Source organism: Globicephala melas, chromosome 17, assembly GCF_963455315.2.
Source record: "Globicephala melas chromosome 17, mGloMel1.2, whole genome shotgun sequence".
In the NCBI taxonomy this organism is placed as follows: domain Eukaryota; kingdom Metazoa; phylum Chordata; class Mammalia; order Artiodactyla; family Delphinidae; genus Globicephala; species Globicephala melas.
In genome coordinates this window covers 64,117,500-64,144,682 of record NC_083330.1, presented here as the reverse complement: position 1 = coordinate 64,144,682, position 27,183 = coordinate 64,117,500, and the positions used below count along the sequence as shown (strand labels likewise).

Genomic DNA, 27,183 nt, shown 5'->3' with positions numbered 1-27,183 from the left:
AATTTTCAGGTTCACCTAGCTCTAGTTAAAAGTGTCTCAGTTTGATGTCTTTTTGGCTGATCTGTTTCATGGTAGCATGTTTTTTAGAAACCTTTTCACCAAAAGTAGAAAAAGGAAAAATAATAACAGAAGGAAACAACTTCAATAAGTAGTGGTGGAAGTCTATTCCTCTTCAGATGACACCAGTGCTTAGAACTTTTGATTCAGAGCTTTTCATTTCCTACAAATTTTTTTTTTCACTGTTCCAAAGGTAGAAGTGGCTCTGAATAGCAAAAATTCTGTGCTTTTTAAAACCTGCTGGACAACTTCTCATCTCTAAGAGTACTGAAGTTTTGCCACACCAGACTGTGTATGACAAATCACAAAACATATGCATAAAGAAATCTAGACTCTTCTAATTGTGCCGATCCGTGGGTAAAAAACTTACTTCTGGAGCCACACAGCTGTTGAAATCAGTCATATTTACAATTTTTACAAATGAGTTTATTTTAATAAAAACAAGTTACTCTGTGAACATGATCTCTAAACAGATTTATGTGGGCTGGCACAATCTGCTATGCTAAACATATATTCATATTGCTTAGGTCTGCAACCAGTTTTTTGCTTTGGGGGTTTTTGGGTTTTTTTATTTTTTTTGTTTTTTTGAGTGGTGATGATAACAGTCTTGCTTTGTACAAGGATACAAATAATTGGCAGCACTTCAGCTAAGGACACTGTTCTCAGCACTGAGCTGTTGAAATTGTTTTCCTGGACAGAACTGCCCTCTGGGCATGGCCCTAAATTGGGAGGACTCTGGGCTGCTGGCACTGGGCAGTGAACCAGGCAGACAGCTTATAGACAGAAGAAGATGACTATAAACTGATGCTAAATAAGAGGAGGGGGAGGGGGAGGGGAGGGGGAAGGAGAGGATGGGTCGGAGGAAAGGAAGAAAGGAAAAAAGGGTGGGAGAAGGAGAGAGAGGAAGGGAGAGGTGAGATTTACATTCATTAGTCCATACCCTTAAGGGGTCTCTATGTATTTCTCCTTGATCTTTCTGACTGCCCACATTGCTTGAGGTTTTTATGCTCATGTATTTTGCTTGGTTGTTAGACTGTAATCTCCTTGAAGACAGAAATATTGCCTGACTCAGCTTTGCATCTACCACAGTGCCTGGTGCTCAAAAAACTAGTTGTTAAATGCATGAACAAAAGAATAAATTTCCATATCTAAAGTCTTTCCTTTCCTTAGAGATAAATCCTAAGCAGTTCTCAGTGGGCACAGCAGTGCCCCTAGGGGGCATATTGAAATTTTGTTGGGGCAGTTTTTGTACTGTAGTTCTCGTATTGGTGCCAGTTTTTCCATAGTGAAAAACACGTTATTATTTTTATTGATATTAGAATAGTATTTTTAATAAATTTATTTATTTATTATTTTTGGTTGTGTTGGGTCTTCGTTGCTGCTTGCAGGCTTTCACTAGTTGCGGCGAGCGGGGGCTACTCTTCGTTGCGGTGCGAGGGCTTCTCTTGTTGCCAAGCACAGGCTCTAGAGCGCGCGGGCTTCAGTAGATGTGGTGCGTGGGCTCAGTAGTTGTGGCTCGTGGGCTCTAGAGCGCAGGCTCAGTAGTTGTGGTGCACGGACTTAGTTGCTCCGCGGCATGTGGGATCTTCCCGGACCAGGGCTCCAACCCGTGTCCCCCTGCATTGGTAGGCAGATTCTTAACCACTATGCCACCAGGGAAGCCCAATATTAATACAGTATTTTAAAAGACATTACTTTCGCTTATTTCACCTTTGTATTATTAGAATATTACAGTGTTTTCTTGCAGATAGTTTACATTATCAATAAATTTAATTCCGGGAGAGTAAAGTGGTGTTAAATTTTTGTTGTGTTGAGTAATATACAGGGTGTTGAGTATGGCAGGATTGAATACTTACGTTTACAAGACTAAGCTTTGCTTGCTTCTGCTTCCACACGTTCTAGGATTCTAGCACGAAACATGCAAGTAAAAGGAAGCTTGTGTACATTGATTTCAACCATCAGGCTTTCACTTTAAGCAACTCCATGTTTTAGGATTCAAGTGGCTCAGTGGAGCGCTGTTGTCAAAGCACAGAGGGTCCGTGACTGGGATGGGGGCTGGGAATGAACATCAGGGCACCAGAGAGTTCTCACACGTCCTGGCCCGTGAATCTATGCAGAGTAGCTTGAAGGGTGAGACGTTTTCTTTTTGCTTTGGTCTGTACTTTTCTCCATTTTAAAAATGATGGGGGTGGGGGCTGCAGAGGGAAGGAGAGAGGTGGGAAGGGGCCATTTTCCCCAAAGCCTGGGTCCTCCGCTGGCCTCTGCGGGGCTGGTTCACATTGACGCCATCTGGATTTGAAGAACACAGCTTGAAGAGAAAACCCTCCAGAAGAGTGACTCGTAAGGGGGAAAAGGAAGATTTTCGGAGAGCAGAGGGCGGCTCCGTCTTGCACCGCGGTTCGAAGTGAAGTTGAACCGAACTTTTGCTGTCAGCGAGTGGAGCGGCTGCTTTTGGTGGAGTAGGAGGCGAGAGGAGGCGGGACGGCAGTTGACAGCAGGTGGGGCTTCGGGGTAGAATCGAGAAGGGTCTCAGGAAGGCGGGGCTTCTGTTGACAGTGGGGGCGGTCTCCCACCTAAAGGGGCGGGGCTTGGATCGTACTGCCGCCAAATGGGGCTTATGATGACAAGGGGCGTTTCTCAAGATCTGTTGGTGACATTAGAAAAGCGGAGCGCTCAAAGGGCAGGGCCACAACTAACTGAGGGCCGGGTGCCTTCTGCATTGACCTGAGTGAAGACCAGGCTTCTGCCAGTAGCGGGCGGAGCTATCACCGGCAAGGGGCGGGGCCACTTCGAGACCTGGAGAAGGCGGGGCTTCTGTTGACATAAGGCGGGGCTTCCGTAGACCTGGGCGGGGCTTCTGTTGACAGAGGGGCGGGACGGTTCCCTACCTCCCGCCGTGAGGCAGAGGCCTGCAGAGGGCCGGGTCGGACCCCAGGGAAGCAGGAGGGTCCGGGAGTGGAGAGCCAGGCACGGAGCGGGGTGGGGGCGCGCGGAGGGCGCGCGCGCGGGCGCACGTGGGAGGGCGTCGCCTGGGCCGGCTCTTCCCCTACCCCCGCTCCCGCCCCCGGTCGGCTGCTGGGGCGCGCGCCTCGCCTCGCACCCCCACCCCCGACTCCCTACGCTCCGCGGAGTTCGCAGAGCTTCCGAAGCCGTGAGCCGACCCGCCGAGCGGTTCCGGGTGTAGGGTTCACAGGTCAAAGTTGACTCCCTGAAGAGTGCAGCCGGTTTGAAATGCAAGATGGCGGCGGCGGGGCTCTGAGAGGTACGGCGGCCCCTGCAGGTAGCTGCGCGAGCGGGCTCCGCGACCAGCGGCCCAGGGCGTCCGGGGCTACGGGTGGGGACCGGCGGCGCAGAGTCCGCGGCGGGCCGGACGGGGGAGGGCGGCCCCGGGGCAGAGACCCCGGAGAGCTAAGCGCGCTCGGCGCGGCGGGTGGCTAGGCGGATGGGCGCGGGGCGTCCAAGTGGCAGGGACCCGGCCTTCCTGGGCCGGGATCGCCGCCAGGGGACAGACCCTGAGCCTCCTTTGCGCTCTCGGGGTCTCTGCGGCCGCGGAAGGAGCTGGGGTGGGCTCTGTAAGGGGAAATTTCAGCCCTCCTGCCTACGAGAGGGCTGAGCAACTTGGGATTGTTGAAGGAAGTGAGGACTGGGTCTCCCTAGAAGGGGGGCAGGCGCCGCAGTGATGGAACACCCTAGCAATGTTGAGGGTCCTGGGGGAGGTCGGGAGCCCTGCCCTGCAGGGGCGTGTGGCCTCGTGGGGACTTAGTCTCCCTGAGAGTCAGGAGAGATTCTCTTGCTGGAGCTGAGCGCACTGGTATTGGGGTTGGAGCCCGGAGAGATCCTTCGGGGAAGGGCTGTACCTCACTTCGGGTAAGGCTGGGCACCCATTTCGGGGCAAGACTCAGAGCTGAGTCCTTAAGAACTATATTAGCTTTTGAGGGAGCCCTGGGACTTAGGGAGAAGTTGATTAGAGAGAATGTAAATGTTATCCGTCCCTTTCAGGAGGGAGAGAGGGAGGCTGACCATGGACCGGTCCAAGCCTTAGGGCCTGAAGGGAACAACCTCCCGGTCTTTGCAGGGAATGAAGGGCTAGGAAGGAGCTGTGAGAGGAAGGGAGTCTAATGGCAGCAAAGAAGAGCCCTGGCGGATGCTCTTTCCCTGCGTATTTACACCAAAGTTCTAGGAAACAGGACTTGAAATTCTTTGTTTCAATACGTCTCTCCCCACCTCTCTGTGGGTAACACTAAGGGAAAAGCAAAACCCTGGAGAAGAAGAAGGAAAACAAAAAAGATAAATTAAAAAAAATACAAGAAAGAAAGAAAAAAATAAAATAAAGAGAAGAAAAAGGTTCCGTTGGATATCCTTAGCTTATGTTAGCGCAGGATCCAGCTCTCTGGCAGGTTTCAGTGAGAGACTCGGGTAGGAGAATTAGGAAGCGGGAGAGGGGATGGATAGAGGAGGCATATGGGGAAGAGATTGGGCAGAGCGGGAATTCCACAGGGCTTTTCTGTCATCTCACCCCAGCTCTAAAGAAAAACATGAGAAGAGGCTAATCTTTGTGGGGAGAAAAAAATGTCAGGAAAACTAACTGATAGAGAATTTGTAATGTGTTTAGGTTGGGATTGCATGTAACTTGAAACGAAGAAGCAATTCTCTTGGAGAGTGAGAGGATAGCAAAAAAGGGAAAATCACAGGATTGGGAAATAGAGTAGTTCCCAGTTAGGGAGGAAGAAGCAGCTTTATCCCAGGAATAGTGACTATTTGTTGGGTTGGAGTATATGTTTGTGTATAACCTACATGAGTGCACCTTAAGATTTGTCGGTATTGGTCACTGTTTCTCAGTCTTTGTCTGAAAGCTTTAACTTGTGTTATATGGTGCTACGTGAATTATCCTTGCTTCTGAAAAATCATCCTGAAAAAGTCGTTTGTTTTTATGCCAGTGGTGAGGATGAACAGGATTTGGTGTTAACAAAGATACTGACCCTAGCATATCTCATAGATTTTTAAAAAAAATTTCTTAAGTAGAAATTCTGACTCTTGATTTTAAGCAAAAGAAATGTGAGTGCTGCCAAAAACAATAATGCTGTAACAAGATATAAAAGAAAAAGGGCTTTCATGAATATTTTTTCCTCTTAGTTTTTCCCTTCTTACTCTAAGCATTTTAGGGCTAAGCAGACTAATTTTGTGCAAAATAAGTTGTCAAACTTTGGGTCCTTTCAATATAGAATTGATAGCATTTCATTTATCAAGGACTCTTTTTGTAGAAGAATCTCTTCAAATGCTTTATTTAGTGATCAGGATTAAAATGAAAAAAAAAAAAAGAATTAAAGGAAGACTTGGGTAACTGATGACAGCTCTGATTCATATAGATTTCTTGAACCATTCTAGTATTTTTTAAAACAGCTTTAACGTCTTCAATAGAAATGTTTTTAAAAACACATTTCAAGTATAAACTAGTTTAGAGCTGCATGTTTGGAACATTGTTATTCATGTGTGCTGTTCTTTGGTTTCCCCAAAGTGCACGTAGGTCTAGTTTTATATTCAATTCTGACCAGATTAGGCTGGATGAACCAGAAAGGCATTGCTGCCAGATGGTTTGAAAATATGCTAAGGCTGAAAACATAAATGTGCCTGTGCTGGTGAGCGCTCATTAGTAGATGTCTCTCCCTTATAGTGAGCTGATTATTTCACTGGATTGGAGGACAGTTCACGAATGATGCAGCAATTATTTCACCTTTAATGATACTTGTGTTATAAGTTCTTTTTTTCAATAAATGTGAAAAAAAGTTTTACAATTATTTTATTTATGAACTTGATAGCATAGGTGAGGTGGCTCATTTTGGAGATTTTCTCCCTTTTGTTATTATATTTCACATTGAGACTGAAAGGTGATGTTATGATATACTATACATTTTCCTTCTTGTAATGGTAAATAGGCACAAAAATGTGATATTTGGGACTTACTTAAATGGAAGTACTCAAAATTACTAAAATGATTACAAGCGTAGCTGAGGAAATAACCTTTTTATGTACATTGCAGCATTGTGGATTTGGGCTCAAAAGACTCTATTTAGGGCTTCCCTGGTGGCGCAATGGTTGAGAGTCTGCCTGACGATACAGGGGACGCGAGTTCGTGCCTTGGTCCGGGAAGATCTCACATGCCGCAGAGCGGCTGGTCCCGTGAGCCATGGCCGCTGAGCCTGCGCGTCCGGAGCCTGTGCTCCGCAACGGGAGAGGCCACAACAGTGAGAGGCCCGCGTACCGCAAAAAAAAAAAAAAAAAAAAAAAAAGGCTCTATTTATTTGAATATTAACAGTTTTGAAATTTCAGTGCCTAAGCTAGTTTTTAATCTAATATCATATTCAGTCAATTCAGGGAGGTGTCCAGAAATATCTATTGCACTGTTTGTGGTAATAGCCAGTATAGCACATTCACTTTTATGTCTAAATTTTTTCTAACTTAAAATCCTCTTAAGTCATCCTATGTAATTTCAAAAGTAATTTAAATTACATTTATTTGAAGAGAAAAAAAACTATGGCACTAGCCTTTGCATAATAGCCAGTGTTTCCCTAATATGATTGTATACTGTTGCTCTGATATATTAATAGTTGTAGTCCGTGAGTAACCAGATTTGCATGACTCAGCTGCTGATTAAATTACTAATCAGGATATACATTTGCATTTACATTTTGGAGATCTGTGTTTTATACAGTTAATTTTTTTTAATATAGATTTATTTATTTATTTATTTATTGGCTGCGTTGGGTCTTCCATGGCTGTGTGCAGGCTTTCTCTAGTTGCTGAGGGCTTCTCATTGCGGTGGCTTCTCTTGTTGCGGAGTACAGGCTCCAGGCGCGCAGGCTTCAGCAGTTGTGGCACACGGGCTTCAGTAGTAGTGGCTCGTGGGCTCTAGAGCGCAGGCTCAGTAGTTGTGGCACACGGGCTTAGTTGCTCTGCGGCATGTAGGATCTTCCCGGACCAGGGCTCGAACCCATGTCCCCTGCATTGGCAGGTGGATTCTTAACCACTGTGCCACCAGTGAAGCCCTATACATTTAATTTTTTTTTTTTTTTTTTTTGGTACGCGGGCCTCTCACTGTTGTGGCCTCTCCCGTTGCGGAGCACAGGCTCCGGACGCGCAGGCTCAGCGGCCATGGCTCACGGGCCCAGCCGTTCCACGGCATGTGGGATATTCCCGGACCGGGGCACGAATCCGTGTCCCCTGCATCGGCAGGCGGACTCTCAACCACTGCACCACCAGTGAAGACCTATACAGTAAATTTTTAAAGTAAATATTTATGTAGGTTGCCAGGTTTTGGTCTTAAAGGGTACTTAATCTTTTCAGTTTATATAATCAGTATCCCATAATGTATTTGAAAGGTATAAAGATGGTCTTATGTACCTTTGGTCTGAACAAATATGATGATATGCTTTGGAAAACAAGTATATATGAGCAGTTTAAGAGTGACGTTTTTTCAAGGGAGTAAAAACTGAGTAAACCACTTTTTATACAGGATTTTTGTTTTCAGTTTTAAATTTAGATTTTTTAAAAATCATTTTATCAAAGCTTATGTAAAAAATTAAACCATTAAAGTGGTAGACATATCATATACATATTTATCATTTAAAATAAAATAACTTTGTCATTAAATTTTAGTGATTTAATATTTCCCTTAGGACTTCTGACTCCCTTTTTCCCCTTCCTAAAGGTCTTTCTCTTTTTTTGATTGTTGTGAGGAATGAAGGGACATAGGAATATTCTGATATTTCTAAGCACTTCACTCATAATTATGTTTTTCTTCTTTACTAAGTTTATTCCCTTTTACCTTCCGATATTATGAAAAAGAAGTTTGTTAAAATTTGTCTGGGGGCTTCTCTGGTGGCGCAGTGGTTAAGAATCCGCCTGCCAATGCAGGGGACACTGGTTCGAGCCCTGGTCCGGGAAGATCCCACATGCCGTGGAGCAGCTAAGCCCGCGAGCCACAGCTACTGAAGCCCGCGGACCTAGAGCCTGTGCCTCACAACAAGAGAAGCCACCGCAATGAGAAGCCCTCACACCGCAACGAAGAGTAGCCCCCACTCTCCACAACTGGAGAAGAGCCCACGCACAGCAACGAAAACCCAATGCAGCCAAAATAAATAAATAAATAAATAAATAAAATAATAATAAAAAAAACTTGGCTGGGCTTGGACTCTACTTGGGAGTGGGGGTTGGAAAAAAAGAACACTCACTGTATTACTATGATAAGATTTATATCAGAAGTTTGTGAGTTCTATGAAACACCCCTTAAAACGTGTCATATATTAGTGATTTATCTTGAAGCTAAGGTCAGAGAAACTATGTGCATGTTGGGGTGGGGGGTATAAATTATGATTGATTAATGTCTACCTGCTAAAGCCAGCCTATTCTATCATTGCTTAATATGCTCAGAGGTATGAAATGGAAAATAAAATGGATTGTTTTGTGGACTTTTAAAATATTTTATAATGTTTCAACATTTAGCAAATTGTATGTGTGTGTGATAAGAACTCCTAGGATTTAGTCTTTTGACAACTTTCGTATATAACATAGAACAGTGTTAATTATATTTATCGTGCTGTACAGTACATCCTTAGTACTTATTTATCTTATAACTGCAAGTTTGTACCTTTTGACCACCTTCATCCAATTCCCCCACCCCCCAGTCCTGTATCCTGCCTCAGTAACCACAAATCTCATCTCTTTTTCTATGAGTTTGTTTGTTTTTTGAAGTATAACTGACCCGGAACACTATGCTAGTTCTCAACATTTAGCAAAATTTAAACAAAGACTTTCTTTGTTGTATAACTTAGTTAATACCTTAAATAAGAGTCAGAAAAATCTAATTGCAGACTTACCATGGGCCAGGAAATAGTCCAAGCACTTTACATGTGTTATTTCTTTCAATACTTACAGCAACCCTATTAAATAGGTACTATCATTAGCCCCATTTTACAGATGACGGGGCTATGGCACAATCAGGCTAAGTGGCTTATCCGGGACCACACAGCTAGTAAGTGACAGAGCTGGGACTTGAACCCATGCACTCTGGTTCCAAAACCCAAATTCTTCATCTTTATTTCCAGTCCGTCCTCTACTGCCAAAATAACTGATCTGTTTTATTACATAATGTATATGGTTGAGATGACTTATTTAATTTTCTAAGTTCACTCTATTCCTAAATTTTAAAATGATACTTTGAATTTGAGAGGTGTCCTAAAGTACTCCCAGTATCAGGACCTGAACTAACATCAGGCAAGTATGCTTTTCATCCAGAAATGCCGAGGAACTCATTTGTTGCTCCTCTAGTTGCCTTGTGCCTTTGCATGTCTTGGCAGCTCTTCTCAGAGACTCTGGTTCAGTAAAACATCTTGCAATTACTGTGTGATTTAAGAATTGATTCAAATAGGTTACCAATTTCCTATAATATTAATAATTCATTTTGGAAAATAACCTCCCCGCTTTGACAGCTGTTTCCTATCCTCTCTGCTAGTCCACATCTTGTAGATGGATGGCTAAGGAGTGTCCAAACAAGGAGATACCAGGAAATGAAATTGTAGAATCCCAGGCTGCAGACAGAACAGGATGCTCCACTGGGTCTACCAAGAAAATGCTCTTTTGCTTTTCATGAAAATAGTGTAATTATTCAGCCTAAGCTTTAACTTACCCTACAAGTATTTTACTAAAGAACTGGTATATTTACATGATTTCTCGATTTAAGTGGGCTCTTCATAAGCAATGCTAGAATAGGCTGGCTCTAGCAGGTAGACATTAATCAACATGCACCCCAACACCCATCCCAACATGCACATAGTTTCTCTGACCTTAGCTTCAAGATGAGTCACTAATATATGACACGTTTTAAGGGGTGTTTCATAGAACTCACAAACTTCTGATATAAATAATCTTACCATAGTAATACAGTGAGATTGTTCGTTTTTCACCAACCCCCACTCCCAAGTAGAGTCCAAGCCCAGCCAAGTTTTTTTTCTTTTTTTTTTAACTTTTGGCTGCGTTAGGTCTTCGTTGCTGTGTGCGGCCTTTCTCTAGTTGCGGCAAGCTGGGGCTACTCTTTGTTGTGGTGCGCGGGCTTCTCATTGCGGTGACTTCTCTTGTTGTGGAGCACAGGCTCTAGGTGCGCGGGTTTCGGTAGTTGCAGCACGTGGGCTCAGTAGTTGTGGCTCGCGGGCTCTAGAGTGCAGGCTCAGTAGTTGTGGCGCACAGGCTTAGTTGCTCCACAGTATGTGGGATCCTGCTGGACCAGGTATCGAGTCAGTGTCCCCCGCATTGGCAGGTGGATTCTTAACCACTGCGCCACCAGGGAAGTTCCCAGCCAAGTTTTAACAAACTTCTTCATAAAAGTTGTATGTAGTAATAGCAGGAATCAAAGGATAAGGTACTGAGGGAAATCATCTTCCTTAATATTCATTCACTATGGTTTTCAGAGTTTCTCTGCTTAAAGAACAATTATAAAAGTGCTTCAACCGTTCAAAAGCATTATTTACTTTTATTTAATAAGACAAACAATTATAGTTTTTACTTAATTTTCCTGACTGATTTAACAACTGTGAATAATATACCACAACATTTTTAGACACAAATCTGAGTTTTCAGAGAATTTTCAGTTTGCTTGATTTTGTACCATCTAATGCTTCACAATGCACTGATTGAAAAACCATTCAGTAGTAGCTTTCTTGCAAAAATGAAATAACCACCAGTCATTCTATTAGATATACCATATGTTTAGGGGTAGAATACCACTAATTTATTTAAGTAGTATTGGCATGTCCCCAGCATTAATGATCCACTTCATTCCAATTAATATGTAGTAGATTAGGGTACAAATATCACTAGGCTTACATGTAAACATACAAACACACACCTCCTCCCAACTCTTAGTTTAACTAAGTTGTCTATCGTAACTTTTGTATACTAATTTTTTACAATCCCCAATTTCTTCATCTCAGCTTTCATATTATAGACTGCATATATTCACCTTTTGAAAACTTTTATTGAAAATAGTACAATAGTGACTTGGTTGTTTTATAAAATATAAAGATATTTTGAAATGTAGTTTTCAGTTTTGAATTTCTTACTAAGATTGAGTTTGGCATTTCGATGATTCTTTTAAAAGTTCTGTGAGGAAATGAAATTTTTTAAAAATTACATTTATTTTTAAAAAGCCAAAGCGTAAGCTTAAAGTTTCCGAATAAGACTGAATCGTATCTAGAATAATAAAGCGATATTACTTTTTTTGTAGGAGATGGCAGATAGGTACTTTGGACCTGTTGGTAATGATGGCCTGAGCTAAACATCTCCTAATTTGAGGGGACACCCTTCTGTGTCAAAGAACAGAATGCGAAGGAAGCTATGGCAAGTATGTGTTTCATCGTTTTGGTATGGTAAAAACTCAGATACTGAATGTGCTCACTTAATATAGTGATACTATATTTGGCTAAAGTTTTAAAAGCTTTTCTTAAAAAAGCAGCAGATATATTCTTAACCCTTTTTCAAGAAATGTACTTTCGAACTTGAAAAATATAGAAGTATTGTCTGCTTTAATTTCAAAGGAAACAGCATCACACTTCATAATAAATCTATGTGGTATATTTAGAATTGAGTTTTCAATCTATTCAATACATTTGCTGACATTCACTGTGTATCAGGCACTGTACCAGGTGCTGTGGTAATAGTGGTGAAACAGACAAATGAAGGTCATGAGGGTAGAGACCTTTTCTGTGGGGAAATTGATCTAGAAATTTTACTGTTCTTTTGCCTATATCCAGAAAAATACTTCAAGACTTACAAGAACAACTTCTGAAAATATGTTTTCAGCATACAGTCCTCTAAGAATAATTACAATTATAAAATTTAAGATACTAATAATTAAATACTTTGATTTAGGTTAGGCATACCACTATTTAAATATTTGAATATATTTTTACTTAATTACTTATTATATTTTATTTACCTGATATAACTTGGCTTTTATAAGAAGCATTAGATTACATACTATACTGTTGGAAATATTTATTTAGTCCAATTGTTATTGTATATGATTCCAGAAAGTACTAGGAAAGATTCCATAACCATTAATTTGGTGGTTCACTTTCATTTTTTGTGTTCTTACAAGTTGACATTACCAATACTAATTACTGTTATCCTTCAAAGTATTTTTTAAATTAATTAATTAATTTTATTTATTTACTTTTGGCTGTGTTGGGTCTCGGTTGCTCCGCGTGGGCTTTCTCTAGTTGCGGCGAGCGGGGGCTACTCTTCGTTGCTCTGCGTGGGCTTCTCATTGCGGTGGCTTCTCTTGTTGCAGAGCACAGGCTGTAGGCGCGCGGGCTTCAATAGTTGTAGCACGCAGGCTCAGTAGTTGTGGCTTGTGGGCTCTAGAGCGCAGGCTCAGTAGTTGTTGCGCACAGGCTTAGTTGCTCTGCGGCATGTGGGATCTTCCTGGACCAGGGCTTGAACCCGTGTCCCCTGCATTGGCAGGCGGATTCTTAACCACTGCGCCACCAGGGAAGCCCCCTTCCAAGTATTTTTAAAAATTGAATGATTATATCCTGAGTGAAATAGTTAACAGTTACTTTATTTTATAAATGGGGAAGATAATGGACAGATGAATGGCTTTTCAGCCTTTCAATGATAATCTCACTTAGAATCAAGAATAGCATTCTTGTGTTAGATTGTCTGTGAAAGATTTGATACGCTTCCTTGAGAAAAGTAGGGGAAAATTATTTTCAGCCGAAAATTACTTTTGGATCATATTCACAAACTTGAATAATAAAGACAGGAGATTTCATTATAGGGCTAGTTTGTATATCACTCTCATTATGTTACATACCGACCTACATGCCAGCAGAAGGTAGAACACCAGGATGTTAGTGTCCTAGAGACCATTCAAAAAGACATTTCACTCCTCAATTCTGGGGTCAGAGCTTACCAGGAGAAATCTGTCTAGCTTAGATTCTTCTTTTAATCTTTAGCAGCGTTAAAGTTGGCTTTCTCGGGTAGAAAAAAAAACAGAGAGGATAGAGTTTCTAACCCTTTAAGCCTTAATTAGCATTAGCAAAGGGATCTTCTGAAATTAGATAATCTTTGGCCACAGTTTCTTAGATGCTGTTACTTGGATCACATTCACTCCCGTCTGTATGCACCTTGATACTTGAATTTTTATTATTTTGAGACCATTTTGGCAATTTTCTTGAGACTTATCTCTTAGGTAATAATTCTAGGTTACAGTAATTTTTACAAACGTTTGTTGTGGGTACAAATTTGGGTTGACAAATCGCTCATTTAATTTTTTTTTGAGAACTTGACTCTTGTTTCTAAATATTTTTATATTTTAGCTTTGAAAAATGCCTCAAGTTTGTAAAGACCAAAGAAAAATTTTGTAATTAAAAAAAGTATCCTCTTGGACACTTTTTTTTTGAAAAAACATGGTAGATAGCATTTGTTTTAATTTGAGTCCATTATTCTTTGTTCCTACTGTTATTTCAGGCATTCTGTGATTTTGGTGGATTTGTAACTTTTAGTTTGAATACAAACATGTAAAAATAAGTATTTTCAGCTGGCTAAACAGAACTCTGACTCAGAGAGGGAGAAGTGAAACTAAATAGAATACAGAGTCCTAAGAGTTCTCAGGATAGGTATAAATACACATTTCAAAGGATTCTTAGTTTGTATATTTTAGTTGTCCTAAGAACAGTTTTACTTAGTTGGTACTTGGTCAAAACTAACACAGTACTTAAAAATCATAGTTATCTTCTAAATGTTCTTATTTGACCCAGAATTGGCCTAAAAACAAAGTTTGTTTTTATTCGCATAAAATCTTACCAAAATAACATGGCTTTGTGGCTAACTAGGCCAATAAACTGTTAATCATTTAATTTAAAGTACAAGACAGTCAGAAAAATAGAGGCTTGGAAATTCAGTGTAGCTATGGACCTACTTAGTTATAAAATTTTTTAAACTTTTTTTTTAGCACTAAGCATAGAATTTGAAACAATTCACTAACTTTTTATAGTGTATTACATTGAGAACCTGTTTTTAAATCTCTTTAAAAATATAGAATATCATTAAAATATAGTTTTCTCTTATAGAGAAATAATGATTCTAAGTTCAAATTTGCATTTGCTATCTTTATAAGAACTGTGCCTTTTCTTCTGAATTCTACTGCAGGACTAATTCTTTGAATGAATTTATCATCCTTGTTTCATTTTTATATAGTCTACAAATTTAGATATACACTATTCACACATAAAACTGATTTGTTATGGTAGAATTATAGATATTGGTAAATATTTGTTGAATATCCATTGCTGTGTTTTAATAAATAGAATGTTTTATATTTGAGCATGTTTTCGTATTCTAGGGACTAAGGTCATTTTATTAGTAAGGATTTTACCAGTGAAAGTACTGTAAAGCGAGCACAGCTGTTCTTTATAGCTCCTCTATAAATGAGTGCTTAATGAAGTAGAATGTAGGTTATAATACACAATACACATATATTTTAAAGCTTGTTTTTTCCCCAGCAAATATTATTGGAGTCTTAATAGGCGCTGTTTGGCCCTGAGAATATAGTGGAGAGCCATGTAAGAAGAACTACTCTTAGAACTGCTCCAGATTTTTATTCTGTGATGAAATAAATTTTGCTTTCACTAAATGCTTTTCTGCAGAGAAAATTTCGTGTAATTATTTTCATGAGTTAAGAATCATGAATTGATTAAGGAGCATCCTACCCTCCGGAGAAGAACCAGTGCGCAGATAGAACCATGGAAATTGGCTTGGCCTATATCTACACCCTGGAGATTATGTGTGGTCTTGCGGGCTCTTAGAACCAGTCTGACTTCTCTACCGTGGGGCAGCAGTCCCCAAAGACGTCTGGAATACCCCTGAATGCTGTACACACTCAGATTCTTCTTCCTCCTGAAAAAACCTTTATGTAGCACATGTTTTTGCTTTAAAAATAGAAAGTAAACTTTGTTTCCAGCTTGAGACAAATGACCATAGAAATATTTTAGTCTGTTTGCAGTTTTAAGGCCTTGAAACTATTGTTTGTTGTATTCACAGTAAAGCAATATCATAACAATATTAAAGAAAACTTGTAAATACCACACATAAAAAAATTTCACCCATAATCTCATGTGAAAATTTCATTTTTTATGTTCTCATCTAGTCTTTGTCCACATCCATACATATTTTCCCATAGTTATTTTATAATCAATATACAAATTTTGTTCTGATTTTTAAAAATTTAACAGTAAATGGATACTTTACCATATTCCTTAATTACTTTTTTGAATATCTTTTTTTTTTTTTTTTTTTTTTGCGGTACGCGGGCCTCTCCCTGCTGTGGCCTCTCCCGTTGCGGAGCACAGGCTCTGGACGCGCAGGCCCAGTGGCCATGGCTCACGGGCCCAGCCACTCTGCGGCACGTGGGATCTTCCCGGACCGGGGCACGAACCCATGTCCTCTGCATCGGCAGGCGGACTCTCAACCACTGCGCCACCAGGGAAGCCCTGAATATCATTTTTAATGGCAGTGTAATGGATTTGATCATTTATTTTTTTAACGTATTTCTCTACTGAAAGAGTAACTGAAAATAGCATTCAAATATAATTATATTTACAGTGCTGGATGCATTTAGAGCATGATTTTTTCTTTTATTGGCAGACTTCACTTTAATTATGTTTTAACTGCAAAGCCACCTAGCTCCTCAGTTGTGCAACTAAACTCTAACCCTCTTTTATAGGTAAATAGTGCAAGCTTCTGCAAATTGATTTTAAGCTTTTTTGAGTTGACTTTCAAAGGGAGGATGAGATGCCTGTCAGCTAATAGAAATTTCTATATGGCAGTTTTCCTGTTTCAGCTCCACTGCACTGTAATGATGAAAGGAGATGAATTGAAACCACACCATGGAAATTCTTATTCTGTATTTTTAACCCCTTTTGCTTTTTCGTTCAACTTGTGTGCTGATTATGATTATTATTATCAACTTGTCAGCTGATTATGTTGCTTGAGAGATAGAAAGAGAATAATAGTAAATAAATGGTATTTATTTATTCCGAAAAGAATTTTTCAGGGACTGGGGGAAAAAGCATTAGTTAGGCACCTGCTGTATATCAGAGTGTGTGAAGCATTTTTATTTGATCAGCCTCTGAGGTAGGATACCAGTATTCTTATTTTCTCCAGGGCAGCCTTCTCTGCTTCTTTTCTAGAAGCCTCCTGTAGTGTGCTTATATAGTTCCCGATACTTCCTCTCTCATTGCGTTGATCATAGTTAGTCTAAGTAATTGTTTACTGCCTGTTTTCCTTGCTCAACTGCTAGAATCTGGCAGACCAGAGATGATCTGTCCTGGTCACTGCTGTAATCCAAGTGCCCAACACAGTGCCTGGCACGTGGTTGACCTTCAACAAATAGTTGTTCAGTGGATTTGTTGAACTGAAATTTTGGTTTTATAGGTGAGAAAACTGAGGTTGACATGAAGTTGATATTGGGTAACTTTTCCAGTCACCTAACTACTAAGTGACAGAGGAGACTCTAAAACCTGTGGTTTTACCCTACACCACAAAGCCTCTGTGAACTTATCCCCCTGGGCCTGGGTTTCTTCTTCCATAAAAAAATGGGACGATTGGGCTTCCCTGGTGGCGCAGTGGTTGAGAGTCCGCCTGCCGATGCAGGGGACACGGGTTCGTGCCCCGGTCCGGGAAGATCCCACATGCCGCGGAGCGGCTGGGCCCGTGAGCCATGGCCGCTGAGCCTGCGCGTCCGGAGCCTGTGCTCCACAACGGGAGAGGCCACAGCAGTGAGAGGCCCGCGTACTGGTAAAAAAAAAAAGGGACGGTTGTGCTGAGGTCCCTGCTTACCCCCCAGAACATGACTTTATAATAAGGACCACGAGGATGCCCTTGTTTGTGCTTTGATTTATTTTTAGGTTATATCATAATAATAGAATTGAGCCATTGGACCAAATCTTGAGGCTCTTTTGGAAACTCTTAGTCTCCCTTTGGAAATATGTTAAATAATATATTGACTCTGGTTTTGTTAGCAAAATGTGAGCAAACAGTTTTAGAAGTGAAGAGGAAAGAGTATTTCTCAGGTCTATGTAGTTGAGTATAGAAGTAATCCAGGTTGAGGCAACCTAGGCTACTCAAAATAATCAGATTTTTAGTCTTTTGCATTACTGAAGATTTTTTTTTAAGCCTTTCTTTTTTTTTTTTTTGCGGTACGCGGGCCTCTCACTGTTGTGGCCTCTCCCGTTGCGGAGCACAGGCTCTGGACGCGCAGGCTCAGTGGCCATGGCTCACGGGCCCAGCCGCTCCGCGGCACGTGGGATCTTCCCAGACCGAGGCAGGAACCCGTGTCCCCTGCATCGGCAGGCGGACTCTCAACCACTGCGCCACCAGGGAAGCCCCAGTATTTACATTTTTAAGGCAAAGACTTCAGACACATCTCAGAACCCATCAGAGGTGGAAGTAGGGATTGTGGGGTCCGTGGGATGGGGTCAGGAAGTAGTTTAGCTTCTATACTTCTCCGACCAGTGGCTATATTATTTAATCAGTTTTGCACTTAGGCTTCTCATAGAATTTTGTTTGAAGAAAGGGCTGTCCTGCTTACAACAAAAAGTTTGAAAACCACCATTTTCAGGAAATGTAGTTTCAAGAAAAACCCCTCTATCTTTGACTTCTGGCTGTTAATATACCCTAACTAAATATAATCTAAGATTCTATGAGAATAACAGTCACAAAATAGCTTACTCCCCTGCCTTTCAGCAATTCTCCTTCACTGTTAAAAATGTGGGTGCTGCTCATTGGTTACTGTTCTGCTTAAAGTCTTATTTGAGGAATTCCCTGTTTCTAATGAGGAAAAAATGATAAAAACAGTGGTGTTCCTTATTGAACTGAGTAGGAGAGATGGTATTATCTTAGTTTATAACATTTAGTTAAGAAATCATTTTAAATTTCAGTGATTTCTTTATGTTCCCTTAGAAATCAAAATTGTTTTTTTTTTTTTTTTTTTGAGGTACGCGGGCCTCTCACCGTTGTGGCCTCTCCCACCGCGGAGCACAGGCTCCGGACGTGCAGGCCCAGCGGCCATGGCTCACGGGCCCAGCCGCTCCGCGGCATGTGGGATCTTCCCGGACCAGGGATCGAACCCGTGTCTCCTGCATCGGCAGGCGAACTCTCAACCACTGCGCCACCAGGGAATCCCCAAAGATTTTTTATAGAAAAAAAAGAACACTAACACTTTTGAGAGTGGGGTTTGGATTGTTGATACCATTATTATTACTAAGCTGATGCTCTTTATTTTGTAATATGGGAAATCAGGACATTTAGTCTGACTTTTGGTCCAACTTTCCACCCGTTGCTTGGATCCATCAAATGGATATGTAGTATATATTTGAATAATCCCAGTGAGGAGGATCTTACCACCTTCAAAGGCAGGACATTCTCTCTTTGGACAGCTCTGTTTCCTAAAAATGTTTCTCCCTTTACTGAGTCATGGAGACCTAGTTTTGCTATAATCTTTGAAATAAACTTTTTCTCCTCAGTTCAGCTAGGACAAGGATTATGCTAGTAAATGAAAATAGTTCCAATTCGTGGTACAAAATAAGTGATACCACTTACTGTATTCATTTTCATTTGGTTTAGAATTTAGAAGCACGCCAACTTTGATTTAGCATGAAAATTGTATTTTAACTATTTTGGGTGCAAAAGTATTAAAATGTATTTGTATGAACATAAGTCACTTTTTCTTGATGATTCAAGGTCTTTCTTGTGAATTTCAGCTACATTTTCCATGGTGATGCCCTTAGGGCATTTTGAATTTTACAGGACTCTTCCTATTCATTCTAGTTCAGGTTGGGAGTAGTTTTGTGTGTGTGTGTGTTGAGGGGGGGTGGATCTTAGTTCCCCAACCAGGGATTGAACCCCGGGGCACAACAGTGAAAGCGCTGCAACCTAACCACTAGACCACCAGGGAACTCCCTAGTTCAGGTTAATAAGCATTTAGAGTCTCTACTTCCAGGCTTCTGTATGCAAAAGGAGATATAGAAATGTATGAGAAGTCAGCCAAGATAGCTCAACTGGGAGAGCTTAGATTGAAGACAAAGGAAGTTGCCTCCATCCAGAGTTTCAGGAGCTTTGCTATGTCTCAAAAAAGCTATTACTTTAAAAAAGAAGGAAAAAATGAATAAGGAAACTGGAGGTTTCGGGACAGAAGTGTAACATTCCTCTGGTACAATATGGTAAGTTCTAGACTAGAAAATAAGCCGGGGAGGAGGTTGGGCCGAGCTAAGGGGAGAAGGTGATCTATCAGGCAGATTTATAGAGAGGTCATCACACCCAGCGCACAAACAAGTGTCCTGGCACAAGGAATGGCCTGCACTGAGAGTCCTTAGAATAGCAATCGTTTTTGCTCTGTGCCTAAAACATAAAGAAATAGGAGATGGTAGGAAATTGAGGTTGCAGCCAGGATGTGAAGAGAACTACATGTGGCTTAAGGAGTTTGAACTTCATTCTTTCAGCACTGGGGACCCATCATAAGCTTGAAGTCAGGAGACTGACATGATTAGATATGTTTTACCAATTTTGATAGCATTGTGGAGAATGATTAACATAATGTTTCTGAAACTTTGATCATTTATATTCTGCCTTTGTTGCTTTTGCCATACTTGGGCATGCTTTGGGGATAAGACAGACCAGGAGGAAGAAGCGGGCATAACTGATGGATTGAATTTCTTATACACTTAGTGGTCATAGTCTTGAGTATCTGTGGCTGCTTTTATAGTTTTAAAGTTCCTCCCCTGTTAACAGATTATCATTTCACACTGATATTAGTATGCCTGCCGAAGCAGACTCTTTTTCCCCCTTCCCTTCCAATGTATAGCTGGCTAGCTGAAAAATCCAAATAAACAAGCCCGTGGGCTGACCCATGAGGTACAGTACATGACCTAAAGTGAGTTGGCTTGGAGACATCTATTTTGACCCTTAGAGGACTTTTTTCCTGGTCTGGTCTTATTCTACATCTTTATAACTGAGCTCTCCAACAACTTCATGTAAGTGAAATATAACTGTAATTTGCTTAATAGATCATAATCACTCATTTAAAAACATTTTTTAATTTATCTTAATGTAGGTGATTGGAGTTGTGCTTCAAAAATTTCAGCAGTTCAGCAGTATTTTATTTGCCAACCATAAGCTCTTTACTTGATAGCACCATGAAAAAGCTGCTAATGAGACTTGTTGAGCACAAAGACAGACTTGAAGAACCAAAAGCCATTGTTTTCAAATGAAGAATACTGAACAGTTTTAAGCCCCAATGCTTTTTAATCACCACTGAGATTTCCCCCATAACATCAGAATGGCAAGCAGGCGAAAATCCACAACACCCTGCATGGTCCTTGCCAGTGAACAGGATCCAGACCTCGAGCTGATATCAGATTTGGATGAAGGTCCTCCTGTACTTACACCTGTAGAAAACACCAGAGCAGAGAGTATCTCAAGTGATGAAGAAGTTCATGAATCCGTAGACTCTGACAATCAGCAAAATAAAAAAGTTGAAGGTGGCTATGAATGTAAATATTGTACTTTTCAAACTCCAGATCTAAATATGTTTACTTTTCATGTGGATTCAGAACATCCCAATGTAGTGCTAAACTCATCCTATGTTTGTGTCGAATGCAATTTTCTTACCAAAAGGTATGATGCACTTTCCGAGCATAATCTGAAATATCACCCGGGAGAAGAAAATTTCAAGTTGACTATGGTGAAACGAAATAACCAGACAATCTTTGAACAAACAATAAATGATCTGACTTTTGATGGTAGTTTTGTTAAAGAGGAGAATTCAGAGCAAGCTGAATCGACAGAAGTTTCTTCTTCGGGAATATCTATCAGTAAAACTCCTATCATGAAAATGATGAAAAATAAAGTGGAGAACAAACGGATTACAGTTCATCATAATTCAGTTGAGGACGTTCCGGAAGAGAAAGAGAATGAAATCAAACCAGACCGTGAAGGAACTGTGGAAAATCCAAGTTCTTCAGCTTCTGAATCGAATACAAGTACTTCCATTGTAAACAGAATACATCCAAATACTGCCAGCACAGTTGTGACCCCGGCAGCAGTTCTTCCTGGGTTAGCACAGGTTATCACTGCTGTATCAGCTCAGCAGAATTCCAATTTGATTCCCAAAGTCCTCATCCCTGTTAATAGCATTCCTACCTACAATGCTGCATTGGATAACAACCCCCTTTTGCTTAACACCTACAACAAATTCCCTTATCCAACAATGTCAGAAATTACTGTTCTTTCTGCCCAAGCGAAATATACGGAGGAACAGATCAAGATATGGTTTTCAGCCCAACGTCTAAAACATGGTGTTAGCTGGACTCCCGAGGAAGTAGAGGAGGCGAGAAGAAAACAATTCAACGGAACAGTCCACACTGTACCTCAGACCATAACTGTCATCCCCACCCACATTTCCACAGGGAGTAATGGTTTACCATCTATCTTACAGACATGCCAAATAGTTGGCCAGCCAGGTCTGGTCCTTACCCAAGTGGCTGGCACGAATACCTTGCCAGTAGCAGCACCTATAGCCTTGACAGTGGCAGGGGTTCCAAATCAAACAAACGCACAGAAAAGTCAGCTCCCAGCCACTCAGCCTACTGCAGAGACCAAGCCAGCAGCAGCAGGAGCCCCATCCTCTCAGCTTGTAAAAAATGAGACTGCAGTGGCGAACCCTGATGCGTTCGGCGTTCGGGCAAAAAAGACTAAAGAGCAACTGGCAGAATTAAAAGTTAGCTACCTAAAGAATCAGTTTCCCCATGATTCCGAAATTATCAGACTTATGAAAATCACAGGGCTGACAAAAGGAGAGATTAAAAAATGGTTTAGTGACACAAGGTACAACCAGAGAAATTCAAAGAGTAATCAGTGCTTACATCTCAACAGTGATTCCTCCGCCACTATTATCATAGACTCCAGTGATGAAACCACGGAATCCCCAACTGTTGTTACTTCACAGCAGAAACAATCCTGGAATCCTTTTCCAGACTTTACTCCCCAAAAGTTTAAAGAGAAGACGGCAGAGCAGCTTCGTGCCCTACAGGCAAGTTTTCTCAACAGCTCCGTACTTACAGAAGAAGAATTAAATAGGTTAAGAGCGCAAACCAAACTTACCAGAAGGGAAATTGATGCTTGGTTTACAGAGAAGAAGAAATCAAAAGCTTTAAAGGAAGAGAAAGGAGAAATAGAGGAAAGCAATGCAGGTAGTTCCAAAGAAGAAACTGGAGAAACTTCTCCTGGAGATGAGTCTAGTGCACCTAAGTCAGGGAGTACGGGCAAAATATGTAAAAAAACACCCGAGCAGTTGCACATGCTTAAAAGCGCATTTGTCCGAACACAGTGGCCGTCGCCAGAAGAGTATGACAAGTTGGCTGAAGAAAGTGGGCTTGCTAGAACAGACATAGTTAGTTGGTTTGGGGACACCCGTTATGCTTGGAAAAATGGAAACTTAAAATGGTACTACTACTATCAAAGCGCCAATTCAAGCAGTATGAACGGTCTGTCTTCTCTTAGAAAAAGGGGGAGAGGGAGACCCAAAGGAAGGGGAAGAGGAAGACCTCGCGGGCGGCCCAGAGGAAGCAAGAGAATGAACAACTGGGACAGGGGGCCGTCCCTCATCAAATTTAAAACTGGAACTGCAATACTTAAGGATTATTACCTGAAGCACAAATTTCTTAATGAGCAAGACCTCGATGAACTTGTTAACAAATCACATATGGGCTACGAGCAGGTCAGAGAATGGTTTGCTGAAAGACAGAGAAGATCAGAGTTAGGTATAGAATTATTTGAGGAAAATGAGGAGGAAGATGAAGTTATTGATGATCAGGAAGAGGATGAAGAAGAAACAGATGACAGTGACACTTGGGAACCCCCACGACATGTGAAGCGGAAGCTTTCTAAATCAGATGACTGAAATGTAAGTTGTAAAGCTGCGTGTGCATTCACCAACCACATACATTTAGCACAGTCACCTCGTATTTGTCATCGTCACTTTTGACGGATTTTTTCTAAAATAGTTTCTCTTATGCCTCATAAGAGGACTAGGTGCCATGAGTATAGCCAAGAGATACGATTATCATGTGTAGTCTGATTCTTGTGATGGTTATGTTTATTATGTAGAGTTTAATGTTGCCTTAATTATTTTTTATGTGAAATGTTCTTTACTTTGTTTTAAGGGAAAGTTACCCATTCTTGAAGAAGGAAGACTGGTGGGCGGGTTGGGGATTCACACATACTAAAGATAACTAAAATGTATTTCTTGCAACCCTCCTTCACTAAAGCTTCATTTTTTGCCTGTTTAAGGAAAGAATTCAAAAACGAAAACTAAAAAGAAGGGGAAAAGTATACCGAAGGAAAGTCTTACCACAGGGGTGAAGATTGCTCAGTTTTAGGAAACTAGGTGAAAATGGCTATCTCTCTTTCTTTCTTCATTGTATTGCCCCCCAAACTATTAGATTTTTAACTAGAGTTTAAAATGCTTTAAGTATTAAAATTATTCAATTTTTTTCTATTAAAAGCCAAAGGTCTGTTTTAAGCAATATATAAATTCATGTTTGCTTAGGTGGCATCTGTCTTTGAAAACTGTGATATAAATTATTTCTGTTTTAGGGATCAGTGGTAAATAACAGATTTTATATTAAATTAACTCAATTGCCTAAAATGTCTTTTCCTTATTTGATATAAAACAAACCTGCTACCAGCAGAAACACATTATTAAGTTAAAAATATCTCTCTGTAGGCATAAAAGTGCAAGTATATATGCTTTAAATTTGAAAGGTTTGGCCTGTTCCTTAACTCTTAATTCTTTTATAGATTGGATTAATTAAAATTTCACTGTAGTTGCAAATCCAGATACCTGATTTGGAGTTAGAACTTGAATTCTTAATACTTTTGGAATTCAGTAGCATAGTTTGCTTCTTTTCTACTCTCTGTTTTAGAGTGTTCTAGGATAAGACTGTACTTTTTTTAAAAACAGTGCAATTGTCATGAAGTGTTTGTATCTGTCCATCAGTCCAAAAGCACCTTGTTGTCAGAAATCACTGCAGTGTTCTGAAACAGCAGGGGAGGAAAAGAGGCTTAGACCCTCATCATGTGAGCATATTTATTATACTTACTTCCATAGCTTTTTGCATCCCTACCCCATCTGCTACTTTTATGCTCTCTTATTCTACACAGAATTTCTTTAATTCCCCCATGCCTTCCTCCCTGGTTTTATTTATTTTGTTTTAACAATTATTTATAGAGAGCTTAATATGTACCAGGCACTATTCTTATTGCTTGGCAGTAAGCAAGATATTCTTTTTTTCCAGATATTCTTTTCATTAACAGTTTTTTTTTTCAGGCAGAAAAACAGATGAGACTAAAAATGCACCTATTTTAGAATGAATCTCACTCCAGGTTATAGAGCATAATGTATCCTTGTGAGTCACAAGAAGTTAAACAGTCTTGTACGGCTTTATCCTGAAACGCAGCCCTCCATTTCCTTATGTCAGAAATCTTCAGGACAGGCTTTCTTCTGACCCAGATGCAGAAAATATTTTTTACAGGCTTTTTTGTTGTTGTTGCTAAACACAAGAATGTGCACTCGGCCAAGACTGAATCAACAAATTTGTTGCTGCAGTGAATTGTTGTCGTTGTTGTAGTAGTAAGCTCTGCAGTGATTTTGGAGGAAGTTGTAATCTCATTCTAAAAATAATGTGAACTTTGTTGTACAGCTTAGTTTGACCTTACTTTAAGTTTGTGTGGGTAATTCTTAAGTTATATATCAATACGCTAATGGACACTAGGGTCAGAAAATTCACACAAAGCCATGCATGGTTTTTTAAAAATTGTATCGTATATGTTATACATGTACTTTTGTGGTACCTATATTGGCATGCTCTAATTTTAAAATACGCAAAAGTCTAAAATTATAAAACCCATTAATTACCAAGTTATCACTGGCTTAACAAAATAATTTTTCATCTTATAAAAGGATTCACCATAAATTTCCTCTAAACAGTTACTTCTTCATTTAGATACGGTTTAATTTACCAAAAAAAAAAAAGTAACCAAAACCTTTCCAAAACAGCTACTGCAAAAAAGTGATAAACACATATGTCTTTTGCACAAGGTAGCCCCATATATAAAAGTCTTTAGATTTCATAGTCTATTATGAATACAATGAAATATATACTTCCAACTAATATTTTTTTATAAATTATTACATGTAGGTAAAAAATGTCTATAAGCAAATCTGGTATATGCAGAACATATACACTGGAGTTGCACACAAAATCTGCATTACACAAGATACATATGGCAAGTGATCTCAGGATTAATAAGCGAATACAGAGGATGTATTTTAATCGTTTTTGTTTCTAAAAGTGGTAAATGTTAAAATATGGTTATCTTTAAAATTTTAGTTTTTTATTATGTTTTTCTTTTATAGCTGCCTAAAACGTTGGAGGAGAATCAATTCTTCAACTCCAGATGTCTGGTTTACTGTGAATGGGCTCAATCTTTGATGACACTGAAAACGTTTGGGGGCATACACAATCTCAAAAAATAGGATCCAATACCCAAAAACAGTGGGACTCAATGTTGTGTCAAAGTTAAACTGCTGCAGACGGCAGAAGTCCTGCAGCGCACACAGGACACTAATTAAAACAACTTATAAGCAGTCACATTTCAATGAAGTGCATTTTTATTCTGATATGATGGAGACATTCTGATTCTTAGACTTTCTGAGGGGGTTTAATGACCACTAGAGCTTGTCCTCATATTCTGTTCAGCTTAATACTGTATGTCTCGTAAGATGGGCCTTATTGCCTGTATTCTTTGATATATGATTAAGATTATAGCTTTGAGTGACCAAACATTTTACAGAGTAAAACTTGTTTGAAGCAGGAAAAAGAAAAATCTGATTTATTTCTATGTCTCATTTCTCAGGCCCTGCACTAAGATTAAGGAGTTGTGCGTGGGTTTATGTAATTACAGCGTAAGTGAAAAACAGGCTGTGGACATATTGGAGCAAGAAGGTTTTGTGGTATCATTGGCGCTGAATGATTGGATCTTTCATTGAACACATTCATGGATACCACTATTACTACTTGTAATACTCTGTTACTTTTTTTCATTAGAAATTGAATTAGCTTTTTCTTAAACGGAACATAATCAGTACTGAAGAAGGGAAAGAAACTGGCATAAGAATTTGGATAGGGTGAAACTCTGAAATAAATATTGTACCAAAAATGTGAAAAAGAACCATGTAGTAAATATTAACTTAGTGTTTTCTTACAATCGTATAGAAATCAGAAATTTTGTACAGGTGACAGATCAGAATTTTCAAGAATTATCTTTTGGTGAAATTCTACTTTGTGTAACAACTTCAATGAATAAAGAAAAAAATTCTGAACTGATCAGAATGAGGTAAAACTTAGCTTCTCACTTATGAACATGGCAGTGTTCACTGTTAACTCTTGCCATTTCAGGAGACTGAAAGTTCCTCCTAACTCAAACTTTGTAACGACCGGTGCTGTTCATTCGTGTTGAGAAGGACCCTTTCCTTTGTGACTACAGGACCATTTTTCAAAATGTGCTTTCTTCATAGAAGAAATGTTCAGTTTCATTAGCTTTGGATTTTAAAATGTTTTTCTGAATGACCAGATGTAGTGGGCTTGGCCAGTTTATTTTATCTAATTTAATGAATAATAAATATTAAGCTCTTGTTTTTACCTAAATGTTTGTCATCTAATGAAAATGTTATGAAAAAGCCTTGACTATGCATGCTGCTTTCATTTTTATAAACTTTTCATTTTTTAACTAGAGCTTTATTAGTAATTCCAAAATGCTGCAATTTAGCTTATTTCTTCATTCAAACAGCTGGCTTTGTGGGTGGCTTTTTCATACTACTGTTAACTTTTTTTAAGAGAAGCAATGTAAAGACAGTAACGATTTAATGCACTAAACTGTTCTTTCTTTTACACGTTTAAAAACTTCTTAAAGCACTCTGTATTATAATGATTAAATTGCTCCCTTTTTTAAATCATT

The 27,183-nt window shown here is 39.9% G+C and overlaps 1 protein-coding gene across 7 annotated transcripts; it reads left to right on the top strand.

Moving 5' to 3' along the window:
- Nucleotides 1–2,973: 2,973 nt before the first annotated feature.
- ZHX1 (zinc fingers and homeoboxes 1) lies at nucleotides 2,974–27,183 on the top strand. Of its 7 annotated transcripts, none has more exons than XM_060287101.2 (4): nucleotides 2,974–3,319; nucleotides 11,333–11,449; nucleotides 20,219–23,068; nucleotides 26,625–27,183. In XM_060287101.2, the coding sequence occupies exon 3, from the start codon at nucleotides 20,444–20,446 to the stop codon at nucleotides 23,063–23,065; it is 2,622 nt and encodes an 873-aa protein (XP_060143084.1). In that variant the 5' UTR covers nucleotides 2,974–3,319; nucleotides 11,333–11,449; nucleotides 20,219–20,443; the 3' UTR covers nucleotides 23,066–23,068; nucleotides 26,625–27,183. The 7 variants fall into 7 exon arrangements, with proteins under 7 accessions (XP_060143084.1, XP_060143083.1, XP_069900077.1 ...); XM_060287100.2 differs by having other exon boundaries at nucleotides 26,083–27,183; XM_070043976.1 differs by lacking the exon at nucleotides 26,625–27,183 and adding an exon at nucleotides 23,455–24,490.